This window comes from Scleropages formosus, chromosome 21 (assembly GCF_900964775.1).
Source record: "Scleropages formosus chromosome 21, fSclFor1.1, whole genome shotgun sequence".
Lineage (NCBI taxonomy): Eukaryota > Metazoa > Chordata > Actinopteri > Osteoglossiformes > Osteoglossidae > Scleropages > Scleropages formosus.
In genome coordinates this window covers 16,199,594-16,215,956 of record NC_041826.1, presented here as the reverse complement: position 1 = coordinate 16,215,956, position 16,363 = coordinate 16,199,594, and the positions used below count along the sequence as shown (strand labels likewise).

Sequence of the window (16,363 nt, the reverse complement as noted above, 5' to 3'; positions counted from 1 at the left end):
TGGGTCAGTGGGCTGCTTTGTCTGAGCTGCAGTGTGGGGTGGATGGCCATATTGAAATTTGAATGACAGGAATAACCTCAGGTCACATTTAGAGCTTTTAGCAAGATTCATTTAGCATAAGTGCACCATGCTTCAGGATGTCGGGTTTGGCAGCTAGAGGGCTGTTACGATGTGGGCCGTATTGGAGCGGGTGAACCATCTAGTGAAATCACCTGCAGGGAACACACACAAGCATTCCACACTGCGGTCTGCCTCACATGTACCGCATGTTGACTAATGAACAGGGGACTCTGCCTACCTAGACTTAAAATTCAGATAAGTGGATTTCTGTGTGCTGTAAATATAAATATAAAGGATATACTGTATAATATGTGTTGTGTTAACACAAAGGCTTTGTTTATACTGATGAAATTACAATATTTTCCTGTAGTATTACAGCTGGTTTGTTCTTTTTGTGAACTCTCTAATGAAGCAAAAGTGCAAAACGGAGGAAAAGTTTGAATTCCAGATGTATTTATAGCCAGGCGATGAGGGCTCTTCTCACAGTAAATTGGGCCTTTTCATGAGAGGATTAATTCTGTTCTCTTCAGAAGAAATATGGATGAAGATAAGGTGGGATATAATTGAGACTTCTGAAGTCCTAAATCCCGAGTGGTCCTGGAGAGCTCTGTGGGCTGCTATTTCTGTGTGGGGGACAGGCCAGGAACTAGGGTGTGTGGGGGGGCTGAGAAGTCGGAGCTCTGGGAATGCGAGCCGGCTCCTTCTCAACTCATTTGAGTCCTCTGGCTTTAAAAATGATTGTCTGAAATTCCCCTGGACCCCCTGGTCTCCGGCCCACCTCACTGCCCGGTCTCATTGAGTGCTCCTCTCTTCTCTGTCTCTCTCTGTTGCAGAGGAGCTTCGAAAATTGAGCTGGTCCGGGATCCCGCGGCAAGTACGCCCGATCACGTGGAAGCTTCTGTCGGTGAGTGACACTGCGCCCCTGCCCAGCTTTTTAAATGAAAGGTGTGTGATTTTACCCTCCCCTTTAATGGGTAAATATGGTAAGGGTTGTTGCTGTCTTTATTTGTCTGGAAATGATCATGTTATTGTATTTATTTTTGACCTTTTGTTTTAAATATTCTGTACTCTTTGAACTATCTTGTTTCTGCATTCTCTTTACCCTGAGTTTTTGTCTGCCTGAATTTTATTAGGATGTTAGTGCTTGTGTAATATTCACATTTGGGGGACTGAACCATTCAGTCCTAATGAAGCTCAGAGTGATGACTTGTCCGCTGTGGTCATCAGAAACTAACCTAATTGGACCGTAAGGCTTGTTACTTGTGCTGATTAGAATTAATTTCACTGGAAGCTGACTTGTGCACTGAGGCTTCAGGCATTGCCAGTGGTTGCTACTAGAATACTGTGGATGATCTCTGTGCTGAATAAATCCATGTAGATGTACATAATAATACAATATAATGTAGTTGGTGTATGATTCCATTACTTGTAGTGTTGGGAAGCCCTTTCACGAGGTCTCTTCTCAAGAGTTGTGTGCACCTCTCGTCCTCACCTCTGATCCCCCGGCGATAAGCTCTGAGATTCACCATCATGTGTCAAAATGTCCCGGTTGCCTAAATCTGATTAAAGATGTGCGCTCCTCTCCGAATAGCTGGAGGAGAACAGAGGACTTTGCCATTAAAATTCAGCAAATGTGCTGCCTGTCCCTGGTCTGAACCCCCCCCCCCCCAACAGCAGGTTCCAGCCGCGCGTGGTTCCTTCTCCCCCCAGCCGAAGGACTCAAAGTACCTGAGCGTTGCCATGACCTTTAAATCCTCTCTGTATCATGATGCTCTCCGATACGCGCCCCCAAAAAATGTTTCTTCAACGCTTCGCATTTGTATTCCATAAACTGTGCTCGACACAGCGAAAGCGCACCTTCGTGTTCTCCATGACCTTCGCGGCTCAGAAAACACCGCTGTGCTGCAATTTAATGTATTCTTTCCAGTGGCTGCTTAGCTGTCCTGACAAAGGGACAGACGGTGTGTATATATGTATATATGTGTGTGTGTTTTTTTTTTTTTTTTAACCCCCTCTTTTCCTCTTCATTTCATAACCATTTTTTTCCCCCGTGTTTTCCTTTGCGTGCAAGAAAAGGGGGCCAACCCTCCTCTCATTTGCATCTCGGTCATTAGTAAATCTTTATTGGGAGATTAAAGAGAATTAAAAAAAGAAGCACACATGAAAGCAGTTGGTGCGTAATTTCTTCGGTATTTAACCTCAATTTGCCTCTTGCCTTTTCGCATGTGATAACGTATTGTCAGCGGCTGCTTGTTCAGAGCCCTGCGCCCAGGTAGCTCTCTGCAGTCTTTCAACATGGAAATCAAGAGGGAATATTGAGTGTTTGCCGCCTAATGAAGCACTTTCTCTTGGCGAGGGACACTCTCTGCACTAATAAGCTTTAACAAGGAAGGCACTCGCTCTCGGCCGCTCTGCTGTTGCCAGGCGATTTCTCCGGGAGCTCGTACTGCTCAGGTTTCGTTAACAAAGTGAGGCAGGAGGGAGTTGTGCTTAAGCGTAGTGTCGGATCGTGGTGCCACAGAGCTGTGGCCCTCACCTGTGTGGGTGGTCTGCACGGGGCCTGGCAATGATGTATTAAGGGCTGAAGGGAGGCAGTTTGGGACGGGTCACGGAACAAGCTGAGAGCCTAGATGACGGGGCGCAAGAATGCCCCCTAGTGTTAACCGGCGGGACACTTGGGGACTCTGCCATGTGGAGTTGGTCACCCAGACAAATAGAGAGACTTGGGTGTAATGGTGGACGAGCTGAAGGAGGGCACCCGTTTATATCTCCCCTGTCAGGGTGGGGCCGTGGAGTCTTCTCCCGATCGACCTTCATTTGCCTACGGCATGCTTGTCTGCCATCAGGCCATAAAACCCAGGCCATAATTCTGCTGTAATCAAGCCACAACGATCTGGGCTATCAGACTTCTTGTCAGGCATGGTGGGGGGCTAAGTGGCTGTGCGTGTGTGCGTGTGTGCGTGCGTGTGTGCGTGCGTGTGTGTGCGCGTGTGTGTGCGTGCGTGCGTGCGTGCGTGTGAGATTGTGTGTCCCTGTGTGTCTTATGGGCAGGGGCTGGGCGATGAATCTAAACCGTTTGATATCATCCTTTAACAAGAGTGATAACTGGACCGACCCCTGTGGGTACCGAGGGAGTGTGCTGGCTCCGTCTGAGCGGAGACTTTAATGCACAATCGATCCCCCCCCCCCCCCGTCCTGCTGACTCCACACAACCTGCTCCTAGGCTCCCCGGGAACCCGTGTGGATGCTTCCCTAAGTAGAAATCATTTCTGTTTGTCAGTTCTCTGGTAGAAAATAAAGATTTAATTTACTCTGAAAATTGATTCTCCTAAAGCCAGAGAAAGAGGAAGAAAAGATACAGAAAGATTGGGAGGCCAGATAGCCTGTTTACTGTAGCTCAGCATATATTAAGTAGAGTGGGGAGTATCTGACAGGTTGGTGTTTGGTGGCAAGGAGCTCCATGTTTGGATATGATGGGACAAGGCTACTGCTTGTCACTTTCTGATTTGTGCCATTTCCTGTTTGCAGTCTTACGTCGGCTCCAACGACAGACTATAAACTTCCGCTGCGTCGCACCATATTCACGCAGCTATGCTCCTCAAATAAATCTGCGCTGTTTTGTCCTCTAATCCACCATAAACTCTCATTTAACCTTGAGCAAAGTGGTTCTAATGTGTTTTTTCTTATGTGAAGAGAAACATCAAAGGACAAAGCAGGAAAATGCTAATACCTTCTCCTGCAGCTTCCTCCCATAATGTCAGTTTCTAAAGTGAGAGGTCATTGATGAAATGACATGATTTTTTGATAGATGCTAACTTATGGTAGTATTGCATTTGTTCTCTGTATGTAAAAGAGAATGCAGTAAATGAGCTTTGAACAGCCAGAGGTACTCGGCACCAGGAAACACTGAAACATCCTTAACGTTCAACAGCAGCAGATGCTTTTAGCCGTACACCGTATCAAAAAAAAAAAAAAGTGAAGGCGGAGAGGTTGCAACAGGGAAAAATCATGATTGCCAAACTAAAACAGGTCTGAACAACAATGTAACTCAAACGGGCAACTTTCTTGGACAGATGACTTTGTACGTCTCCTCTCTGAGGGGCAGCTGACCTTCCCAGTTAAATACAGGCAGTGAATAAACGACAGAATTAACCTTTAGCCACGAAACAGACAACCCCTAACATGTTTTTCCCCATATTAAATATGCTTTTTTTCTGTCCACAGTGCAGTGGTTTGAAGACAGAAATTAGTCGTCCAGTGATAATATGAAGGGAATTAATTACTCGCATTTCCATACTATAATTTAGATTTGACAGTTTTTATTTTGTGGGTTTTTGTCAAATTTGAATGCTGGCAGAGAAATGGCCGTTTCTGTGGCCAAATGTTGCCAAGATTGAGACTCCATCTGCGAAGCCCTCTGATTGATCTTAACTTTTTCTTAATGCTTCAACTAAATATGATACATGCCTCTACAAATGCATCCTTAATGTGAGCTGTGCTCTGAAAATATATTTAAACGTCAAATTACCTGTAAACCATTTTTCCTGGCGTTCCATTGTTTTGTTTTTTCTTTTTTTGCCTTATTTTTCAACACAATTATAACCTGACAGAGTTGTTTTGACGACAGTTGTTAAATTATTTAGCCAATAAATTTACTCAAAATGTAAAACCTACCTCTATTCACATCCAGAGTTGTATGAAAAGCAATGTTTCCTTAGAAATCCCCCCGCCACTTTTCTAAAAGGAATTTGCAAGCACAACTTGCGTTAACTTTTTATTTTCTCACTTTTCTCACTTGTTTCTTAACTTACCAACAAGGCTCAGTTGCTTTCGCAAGCTGTCTTGGTGGTTTAAAAAGAATTTTTCCTTCAAGTTCTGTGCTGAGTCCCCAGAGGCGGTCTGCAGGAGACCTGGCCTTGTCGTTGACTGCTACCCAAAATTTCCAGAACCTTCTGCATACCGCGGGCCCATGGCTCCAGGGAGAGGCCTCTGCTCTTCTGATGAAGGCTGCTGCGACTCGCTCTCCCAGCTCTGGGTGAAGCTTTATTATTCTGAAGGGCAAATCTGCACAGGCGATTAAACAATGTTTCCCATTTAGTTAATATTGATGGTGGGGCGCCGTGACAAATGGCCTCCCCTCTTGCAACAGCTGGGGAGAGGGACTTGATGAAGAGCCGTGCCTTGTTTGGGGTTTCATGCATTATTTAGGGCCCGCAGTCCTCAGAGCTTCTCCACATTTCTGGCAAGCTCTGCCGCTCTGCCCGCACTACTCCTCCTTGAACGTTTGCACCCTTTCTGGTACCCCAGCACCCCCCTGCAGTAGAAGGATGGAGGTTCTTGAGCGAGGCCTTTCTCTGTCCGGCCCAGTGGCCTCCGTAGGTGGGTATGCGTGTTTGGTTTCCGCCGTGTATCGATTTCCCCTTCGTCAGAAGAAGGGTGAAGCGATGCTATTTCTGTCTGTTGAGTGGACCATCGCCGAGGGCTCGTTACGAATGTCAGTTGAAGAGGTGACTCAGAGTGGACAGTAAGTTTTAGATCTTCTCTAAAAAGATTCCCCTGTCTCAAATGAAGGTGATTCTCTCTGACTTGGTTTATAGATGATTACGTCAGCATGGAAAGACAGAATGACCCACTGAAATTTATTTGTGCTTCACTGTTTGTTTCTCTTGCAAATACAGGAGTTCACAGTTTACTTTCTGTCATACCATATCCTGGCGGTACAATCCAAATTATTGGAGTTTGCATTGTTGCACTACTACTATATTTGCCTTTACTTATTTAGCTGATTGTTTTTTCCAAAGCGACTTACAATGTTCAGCTTCTTACAGTTATTTAACCATTTATACAGCTGGGTAATTTTACTTGAGAAATTTAGGCTAAGTACCTTGCCCAAGAGTACTGCAGCCTAAGGTGGGATTTGAACCTTTTTGGTTCAAGGGAAGCAGCTCTTACCACTATGCTACCAGCGGCCCCATTAATGGCGGCAGTACATTAGGATTTGAACCTGCGACCTTTGGATGCCTATCTGACACTGACTTTAATATTTTCTAAAGAATTGAAATTGAAAATACCAATTCTAATTTTATGTTATTTGAATTCCACTGCTGCTGTAGTGTTCTTGTTTAAGGTACTTAATCAAGAATGATACAGTAAGAATCCCTGGTGCATTAAATGGGTAAATCATTGTAGAGTTGAAATCTTTGTCTCGGGTGACTTACAACAATAAACAATCAACTACAAACATGCACACATACACGCACACACTGTCTGAAATCGCTTGTCCCGAGCGGGGTTGTGGTGAACCAGAGCCTAACCCGGCAACACAGAGCACACGGCTGGAGGGGGAGGGGACACACCCAGGACAGGATGCTAGTCCATCGCAAGGCACCCCAAGCAGGACTCGAACCCCAAACCCACCAGAGAACAGGACATGGCCAAGCCTGCTGCGCCACCGTGCTCCCCCAGATTTCAACTAGATAAAGGTTAATAGTACTAGTAATAATAATCATCCTTTTCATTATGGACATATTTCTTTAAAAAAAAAAAAAAAAAAAAAATCTAAAATTCATATATGATAAATATCTATTAGATGATATAGACGTGTATATAAGATATATGTATCAGTACAGACTCTTTAAGTGGGATTTCAGGCATACTTCAGGGCACAGCCCATCCAGGACATTCCTTCTAGTGTTATGAAATGCATCTGCTTACACATTGGTCCCCTGGCTGTCACTGTTTGGCATCTTATTTCAATACCTTAAACCCCACAAAGTCCATTATCTGTTAGGCTTAATTACACTGACATATGCTAATTGTCCCTATTTCTGGTGTACGGGGTCTGCGTGGAGCACATACATCTTGTTGTAAAAGCTGTCTGGGCACAGGAGTAAAAAATGGGTGCTTGGGAAGCCATTCGTGTGATTAATGGATTTCTGTGGCTGTAAATTTCCTTGTAATCAATTATTTTATCTGGAGACTTTCTTTTTGTGGAACAGACATCTGCTCTGCGTTTCCAGCAGAACGATCAAGAATGAAGTTTGATTTTTAACCATGAAACTTGGTGGAGGCTTGGGTTAAGGCCCAGTCAAAATTGCTCACCCCAGTGGAATACCCTGTGCTTCCCTGGGGTGGGTTGCGAGGACTTGGATGTGACCTTGCGATTGTCAAATACGAATTATTATTTCTCTCCAGATATGTTTTCATTTAATTTGTTTTTAGGATGACCCTTGCCATAGTCGGTTTGTACTTACTTTCTAGGCGATCCTGCAGCTCTACTTGTTTTGTGCACCCCTCACCTAGAGGTCTTTGCATTTGTCTGATTTGCAGGGAGTTAAGTATACAGGTATTTTATCCAGAAAGCTTTAGCACACAAGTGATCTGGCCAGAAGAGAGGAAAGCTGACATGTCTGGCGTTTCAGCTCTTTGTGTTTCCCCATTTGAGGTAATGAAAGAATCATTGCAGGTCCACAATTGCTTTATGACATGTTCCCACTGCGACTGCGATGCCTCTGGCTTAAGCTGCGGTTCGAAGGAGGCCGCATGGTTTCACGCAGCGCCTGATGTTCCTCCCCTAGTTAAACAGGAGCCAACAGTGTTCTGTCGAAGTGAATTGATTTGAACGTGTATGAACTGTTGCTCTGTGCTCCCTGCAGGGCTACCTCCCAGCCAACGTGGAACGGCGAGCGAGCACGCTGCAGCGCAAGCGGCAAGAGTATTTTGGCTTCATCGAGCAGTACTACGACTCGAGGAATGACGAACACCATCAGGACACCTACAGACAGGTACGACTCCGTGGCCGCACTAGACTGCGTTGATCCTCTGTTAGCCCAAGTGCTACACATCGGTGCATGACATCTTCTTTTGTCTGGAGTTGATATGGTACTCGTAGAGTAAGTCTGAGGAGAGGACAGGCAAAAATCATTTATAGTACATGCTGAGACAGCAGGGCCCGTAACCTAAATGCAGCATCATCCAGCATGGACGAAGCACCTGGACATGGTTCGATGAAGCAGTATACCAGCATAAAAAGCAGAAGCTGCACGGTTGAAAGGAAAAGCTACATGGCATAGTACCAAAATAGGTCTTTTAGGCCCACTTTGAGACATTAACAGCGCTCTGCCTTTAAGAGGTGGAGAAGAAAAAAGATGCAGCTGATTGATTCTGTGTGAGGGAGGGTGTACTGTGTAACCTTCTGTGCTAAATCTTGCTGACTGCGATTTCCCGCCGTGTGCGATTGTCGTTGGCCTCTCCATAGAGTAGGCCTTTGTTAGGGGATTGTCCGACAGAAGGATCCGGCCCCTGGTCAGGATTAGAGATCCAGTAGTGCTCCAGTAAGAGCTTCTGCTCGTGCCTGTCACATACAAAGCAATGGCTTCAGGCTGAAAGATGAGCTCTGCAGAAAATTTCCCTCCTTTTGTCCAGAACCTAGAAATCGTTTCACCCTCTCAGAGCTTTGTTAGGAGTTTACTGTCAGGTCATGCCTTCCCCGCACTGATGGGGATATAGAGTCTCCTCCCATCTTGGGCAATCTTAAGCAGAGTGCACTGCTTTTCAGGGCAAATAATTTGGTGAATTGAATCTGTGACTATAACTCCAATATTCAGTGTATTAAAATATCACATGTAAAGTTTCTGAATATCATAGTGCTGGTATTTTTATTAAACTTTGATGTCTTATTTTTCGAGAAGGGACCAGAATGTCCGATTCCCCAGTTTTTAAAGGGGCCCGAGCTGGGACCCTCTCCTCGTCGCTAGTGTGCTCTGTTCCATTCCAGTTCCTATTCCAGTTAACAGTCTTGCACTGGCCTTGCCACCTCCCCACACCCTGATTAGAGCGGCATCTTCTACAGAGATGTTTTTTCCAGATGTGCAATAAATGTTTGTCGACTTCCACTCCAGTCATTTGAAGAAGAAACATGGAAACTTTCCACAATTTGTAGTTAAATGTCTCGTTATTAATATATAGACTTTATGCCATTTGTAGTTCTGTAATGTTCTTTACTGAGTAGGTCTGATAATAAAAGCTGTAATTTTTCTTCCATCCAGCTGCAGTTCTCAGGGTTCTGGGTTTTGTCCAATTTGTTTACTGTTGGCTGTTTAGTGTTTGTTTCTGTTGCTCTCTCTGCAACTCTCTCAGATTCACATAGATATTCCCCGTATGAGTCCGGAGAGTCTAATTCTACAGCCCAGAGTAACTGAGGTAAGAGTGTTGGGCCTCACTGGAGCAGCTATGGGGGTATTTGGAAGCATGCCAGTGGGGCTTTGGCTGTGGTCTTCTCTCTTTGTTTTTCTGTCTCACACTGAGACGTCCAATAGCTGCTCAGGGCAATGGGCACCTGGATTTCCAAGGGACTGAAAGTTACTACAGTAATTTCAGCCAGTAAAATGAGCTTCAGTTTAGATCTGCTGTGACGACACATTTATAGACCAAGAATAACCTGGCCATTACCTGACCTGGGGACCTGACTGTTAATTGGCTGACCACGGATTTGACAGGAATCACTACTCTGCCCAGTTCAGGGTGACGGCACCCAGGAACTGAGCTCAGCCCTAAGCAGTCTTTTGGCTTGCGGTTTGGAGAACCGTCTCCAGTAACCGACTCCTTCCCCCTCCCCCCGGATGGCTGTTACGAGCCCCGGCTAACTTGCCTGTGCTCCTGTTTGTGTTCTTTTCCTGCAGATTCACATTGACATACCAAGAACTAATCCCCTTATTCCTCTCTTTCAACAACCTTCTGTGCAAGAGGTGAGACTGACCCGTGTTCTGCCAGCGGTCCCCTCCCGCACGTGCTGCACATTCACACGACCCCACAGCCATGTACTCTGATGTATGCACACTGAAATATATGCATGTTATTTTCTTTTTCACCATCAAGGGTTATCCCTCCAAAACCAGAATTGGAGAGTGGCACAATTTGTGAGGACATGGAACAGCTTCTACGCTTGCTAAAATTGAGCTCACAAAGGGTTGATTAGTATTCCTTCATAGCATCCCATAGAACCTCTCCGGACAGACGAAAGCAGGTCTGGACAGATGAAAGCAGGTCCAGGCAGACTGCGACTTTTGTGCATGTCTGAAACACATCTTTGGGAAAATATACCTCAATATTAGGGGGATTTGTTACTGTGAAAACAAATCAGTATTTTCTACTGAGACCAAAGTCAAAAACCAAATGCAGCACTCTCTCATGATCTTGTGCTGATCATTCCCTGCATTCCTACACTTTCTCTGTCTCGTATATGGGCCCTGGTCTATGGAAGGAGAGTTTGAGACTAACAGGTCTGGGTTTGTGTGTGCTTGCAAATGTGTATGGATCAGTGACAGTTTGTGAATGATTTTGTGTGTGCTTGCATGAATCTGTCCATGTAACATGCAAGAACGTGTATGTTTCAGTATGTGTGTTTGCATGTGACAGTGTAGGGTTTTCCATGTTTCCGTGTGCACTATTGTGTGCATTAGCTCATCTTCTCTCTGTCATGCGCTTTAGTGTATCCCCTACATCTCCAAGGCTGGTGTTCTGTCTGGATTTGGTTACTTACTGTTACTTAAACCCTATTGGAGCCTTATATTGAGCAGCCAACTTCTGCCTTGCTTAGATGGGAAATCATATTTCAAAGTAAAGGAGATGCTCATCTCTAGCACTGTGTCAGCTTGGAAACAAAATATTATTACCTTTATTAGAAGTACATTGCCTTGAGAAGGATCCAGATGTTTTTGGCCTTCTGTCTCTTATCAGAAACAAATTGAAACCCTTTGATGGTAAATGCAAATCCTTTCATAATCATTCTGTTTTGGCTCTGGATGGATACACAATATCTGCATATTGAACATATGTAGCACAATAATCAGGTGACAGTTATAAGTTGGAAACAGCGGAAGGCATTTTATAACCATATAGTGATATATTTGCGACTTACTCTTGGAGAACACAACTCATGTGAGCGTGCTCATGTGTCTATAGAGGCTCTGCGTTACTGCCGACAGATGAGACCATTTTCACTAGTTTTTCACAGAAGATCAAGGCTACCAGGCCAAATCTCCCTGCAGAGGCAGAAGTTAATAGTTAAAATGTCTTAAAAGATCAGCCTTTGTTGAAGAAAACAGGATTGTCTGGTCGATGGGCCTTTACCAAGGCATTGTGAGAAGAAGTGGAAGCTTGTGTTCATTGGGAACCATACAGGATGACATTGTGGAAGTTCTCTTTCTTCAGTAATAGTAGCAAATCATCTGTCCAGACGTCATGTAGTGTGGTTGACTTCACGGGCTTCTATGATCAGACCAATGTGGGTTCCGTGATACTCAGCGTGAAGTGACATTCATTCACTGCTGCACACACACACACACACACACACACACACACACACAAAAAAATTGACACCCCCATTTATAGGTCCTTCCTTATCATTGCATGCTCCTGTAGTTGCTGCATTAATCCTGTTCCTTGGGCCTTGTGGTGATGCCTTGGCTACTTTTTTTCACAACTTACACCTCTTTATTTCTCACTGCATGGGTCTCACCAGTCCCGTAAAACGTGTCCTATTACCAGGGCTGAAAACACTAGGTTAAATTTGCACGACTGGCTACTAAAAGTCCCTATAAGGGATGTATAGATACAGCTGACTTTCTGCAGCTATGTTTCATTGCTCTCTGAGGTCAAGTTTTTGTTGGTCTACTAATATTGTTAACCCAGAATCTGTAGAGGGAGTAAGGTGACTGATTCACTTAAGTGCTGGGCTCAAGAAACGAACTACTTCTTGATTCATTGTGTTCAATGATTCATGTGTTCAGTGGAGTTTGGGCTGTAGTGTGGGGCAATTTGAGGCACTTCACTCGAAAGTAGTACTCAGAACACAGTGAACATTGAGATTTGTGGATTTGAATTCCGGATTCTGCATTTCCTTTGAGAGGCACTTGGTCTAATAAAGAAAAAAGGGTCAAAGAACAAACAAGATCTTTCCAAATTGATTTAGCTGAAATGTAAGCAATAGGCAAAAGTGGTTAGTGACCTAGCTGCATAAGGCATCCCCAATGTGGTCTGGCTGGCTATTGATTTCAGCAGCTTCCTTGAGTACCTTATTTCTACGTCCTGATGGGCCATGCCAATGGACCGTTGTGCCTGTACGTCTCAAAGGGGGGCGTCAAGGGGAGCCTAAAAGAACTGGCTTCTCCCACTGCTTTGTGGCCCGTGTGGCTTTAGGCAGCAGGGCAGTATGAGTATCGTAAGTGTTTGTTTTGAAGAACAAGGGCTATTGTAGTGGATAGAGCTGCCTCCTTGTGCTCGAAGGACCTGGTTCAAACCCCACCTTCTGTTTAGAGAAAAGCATCGCTTAGAGCACAAGACATACTTGTTTTATTTTTGTTTATTTTTTGAGCACTTTAATTGCGGCATTTATTCAGAAATGACATTGAGTGTGGGTGGCTTGGTGATGTCAAAACTTACATGCAGTGAGGAAAAAATTGAAACCATTTATGTCTGATTCAAGTTGAACTTGATCCTCTTTAATTCTAGAGAGCTGACAGCAAGGTGAAACATTAAAACCGCCTTGTGCTGCAGCCTTAAATGAAGATAGAAGTGTTTTCCTGTGGATAAAAAAAATGAAGCAGAGAAAAAATTAGAAGTAAAGACCTTGAGAAGCAGTATCTGGAAGCTGGGTGAAAAAGCAGATGAATAATTGAACGTGTTGCGTGTGATCTATTTTATCCTAAGATGTTCGCTCCCTGATCCAGTAACAGAAGTTCACTGATCTTGACCTGAATCTATAAATACTAAATTCACACCGGAGCGTGTCATTTCATGTCAAAGACCAATGCCCAGACATACACGGCTGAATCCTCCTGTGTCCTTAACTTGTCCTCTGGCAAATCTCCGTTTTGGTAGCAAGTAAACGAATCGTTCCTTGGCCCCACTTGAGTGTTATTAATCAAAATTAAAATTTTTTTTTGTGTCGAACGGGATCTTCTCAACATGGTGAATTGGAGGGAGGGGATGGTGTGCTGCACGCAGGATTCTGTGTGAGCCCTTTCATGAACAAAGCATAGTTAGATGCAGAGTTAGTTTCACTAAGGTACTCTGGGATGCCCCTGTAAACATGGTATGACTTGACTGAGTCTTGAGTTTGTAGTCATATATTTATGCATTTAATCAAAAGTCAGGAATTGACTCCACCATTAGTTTAAGGTTTTTCTTTGTTCTTGTTCTTCTTTCTATGTTTTGTCATTTACTATAACTTCTTTTTTTTTTTTTTTTTTTTTTTTTTTTAAAACTCACCTGTCAGATTTTTGAGCGCATCCTCTTCATCTGGGCCATCCGGCATCCAGCCAGCGGCTACGTTCAAGGCATCAATGACCTTGTCACGCCCTTCTTCGTCGTTTTTGTCTTCGAGTACATTGGTGAGTTCCTCACGCTCCTTCATTCTTATCTCCAGTGCCAAAAAACATTACATATTGTTCCTTTTTTAAAAATGGATTTTGCTTTTGTGTATTGCTGTTCCACCAAGTTATTTTGTGCGCACCAGTTTATTAGGACTCACCCGTGTGGAACGGGCCTGGTAATAGCTTGATTGGCTCGTCTCTGAATAAACAACAATGCAGGCCTTGTTTTGCTGGAAGCTAGATAACTGGGTGCCGTCTGTGGCTTAGGGCTTTGTAACTATGCCATGGGGATTTGTTCCCCTCCGTAGGCATTGCCTCTGGTAAGTCATCAGTGTTAAACACATTAGGCTTAAAGAGTGCTAAAGAAAATGCAGCAGCTTACAGCGGTGTGTGAGGCTGAGCTGGTTTCACCGCTTCTTCCAGCAGCCTCACGTCATCTGTCAGAACACCTTTCCCCTGTCGATGTGGTTAATCTGATCCTAGATGTGATCCCCTTACTGTGGTGAAATGTTAGCCCTTGCTTTTTATTCCAGTGGTGCCTTTTCTGTCCCCCTTTTTGGGGGCTGTCATATCATTGCTAGGAAACAAGGGACTGCAGACACAGGAGGTGCCCTTAATGTCAGTGTTATAATTGAGAAATCTGTAGAATAACTAACTTAACGTTAATATCAAGCAGGCCTTGAAATGTGACTGTGATCTCTGCATGCTAGAGCATCAGATGAAGGAGGGAAAACACTCAGGAGGCCACGAGCCCTTTGTCCTCCAAGGCTCAGCTGTAGAATGTTCTAATGCATCTGTGTCGAATCATAACAATGTCACAATCCGATTAGTCTTTGTCTGTGCTTCTGGGTGGAGACTCAAAAGCACAGGCATCTCTCTATTTTAAAGTGTTCACATGGTGATGATGATGATATTTGAAAGCGGCTAGATCTCCAGAAGACAGAGTGACAATGTGCAAAGTTGATGCTTTGTTTTTGACAACAGGGGACATCGTTTTTCATGAGCGCAGTTTGCAGAACGCAGCGGCTAATTATATGGCTGTTGCGCCTGTGATGATGGTGGGTGTCTAAGTGGTAGTGAGAATACTGTTGTGTCCCAGGTTTAGGTTTTGAGGCATTACCCAGTGAGTGACCCTTCTTTAGGGGTCTAGACAGTACAGGCCTAGGTGAGAGTATTCCTGTGTCCAAAAGGACAACAGCAGCAGTAGTGGTTAGAGCTGTTGCCTTGCAATTGAAGAGCCGAGGTCTAAATCGCTCTACTGCTGTAATATCCTTGGTCAAAGTAATAGTGTTACCCTAAGTTCCTCTAGTAAAAATTACCCAGCGATTTACCCAGAGTAAATCTTTCTAAGCAGCTTAGTATAAAATCCTAATATTATACATTTTCTTGAACGAAGGCATCAGTTATATGAAGAAGTGCAAACCTCGGCCTTTGCTTCAGCTTGGGGTCTGCTAAGTGTTCACCAAACCCAGTAAACAATGTTTAAGGCAATGAATTCACTGTTAAAGGCTGAACCAGAGAGTGGAATGTGCCGGCAAGTCTTTTGCACAGTGGGTGTAAGGAAAAGGAGGAACGTTAGCAGCGTTTGGGATGGAAAGTGTTGGTCTACGTGTACTGTGCTTTGTGTTTTACTTGTACCATTGGACCGGATAGTGGACTTATGTTCAGATTCACAGATTTGTTTAGCCCATGTCCTCCAATTGCAGTGGAAATTTATGGTGTTTTTTTTTTTTTCTTGGCAGTTTTTGTGATATTTTGACCTAAAGATTAAAAAGAAATGTGGTTTGGTTTATGAGCCTTCAGTACAGGATACTGGTTGTTTGTGTAATGAGTGGATTTGTTGTGTGGGACAGTGAATTTGTGGGTTCTGTTTATATGTAAATACAGATGCTAGCCTTGTTTTACTTAAATGGTGTTGATAAGCACTGTTTTTCCTCTGGGCTTTAAGGAATTGGGACATTTTTAGCATCAGAAGTAACCTGTGCACCTGGATCTGTCTGAGGTCATCAAATTGTGGAATCTGGGGGCCTCAGCCTCTGGAGGAGAATATGTACTTGTGGGTCAGGTGTGGCATCCCACAGCAAAGTGGGCCCTGGGGGCAGCAATTCCACAGGGAGCCAACAGGGGCAGCAGCTCATGGGACACTCAGCAAGCCTCATTTTTGCTCATAGAGTTTATTCACAGAGGTTTATCAATGCAAGGTTTGGAGTAGCAGCAGAGAGAAGGAGAGATGGTTTGGAATCGTCTGTAAGTCTGGTGAAGATTTCTCTACATATTCTTTGGACCAGTCTTGTGCAAATGTGGGGTATTTCGGCACCTTTCCCTTCACCACTGTGAGATGCAGTGTGTTGTTTTGGAACACAGGTCATTGGAAACATGCTGCACTGGAAGCCTCTGTCCGAGATGGAAATATAGATTTCATACCTTAATCAAAGCTGCTATATTTGCTGATGTGTGTTTGTTTTGAAGACCACCACCTGCGCTTTGTTAGTGTAGATATTGAGTGCTGCTGCTCTCAGATATTTTTGATTTTTATCTTTGGAAGGACAGTTACAAAGTCAATCATTACCAATTAAGGATGCTGTGCGTATAGATAAATTCTCACTCTCGCTCAGTATCGAAAACTGCTTCTCCAGAGCAGGGTTGCACTGGTCTGGAGACTGTCCTGGAAGAAAAGGGCACTAGACGAGGCAGGGTACGCCCTGGATGGGATGCCAGTCAGTGTTAGGGCAGTCAGTCACACATATATATTAAGGGAGGTTTAGAGTCACCAGTTCGCCTAAAACATGTCCTAGGTGAGGAAAGTGGGAAAACCTGGGGGAAACCCATGCAGACATGAGGAGAGCTTTGCACATGCTGACATGGGATCGAGCCCGTGCCGGATCTCATAGTCCAGGTGCTGCGAGGCACCAGCACTACTCACAATGCCA

At 44.3% G+C, this 16,363-nt stretch overlaps 1 protein-coding gene across 4 annotated transcripts in view; it reads left to right on the top strand.

The window, feature by feature from the left end:
• tbc1d22a (TBC1 domain family, member 22a) overlaps positions 1–16,363 on the top strand; it is a 90,883-nt gene that overhangs the window by 17,689 nt on the left and 56,831 nt on the right. For 2 of the 4 annotated variants that reach the window (XM_018730121.1, XM_018730122.2), the window contains exons 5-9: positions 894–964; positions 7,716–7,844; positions 9,199–9,261; positions 9,741–9,806; positions 13,337–13,451. In XM_018730121.1, the coding sequence (XP_018585637.1) occupies positions 894–964; positions 7,716–7,844; positions 9,199–9,261; positions 9,741–9,806; positions 13,337–13,451 (444 nt within the window). The remainder of the gene's footprint in view (positions 1–893; positions 965–7,715; positions 7,845–9,198; positions 9,262–9,740; positions 9,807–13,336; positions 13,452–16,363) is intronic. The other 2 variants (XM_018730123.1, XM_018730124.1) reach the window with 2 other exon arrangements.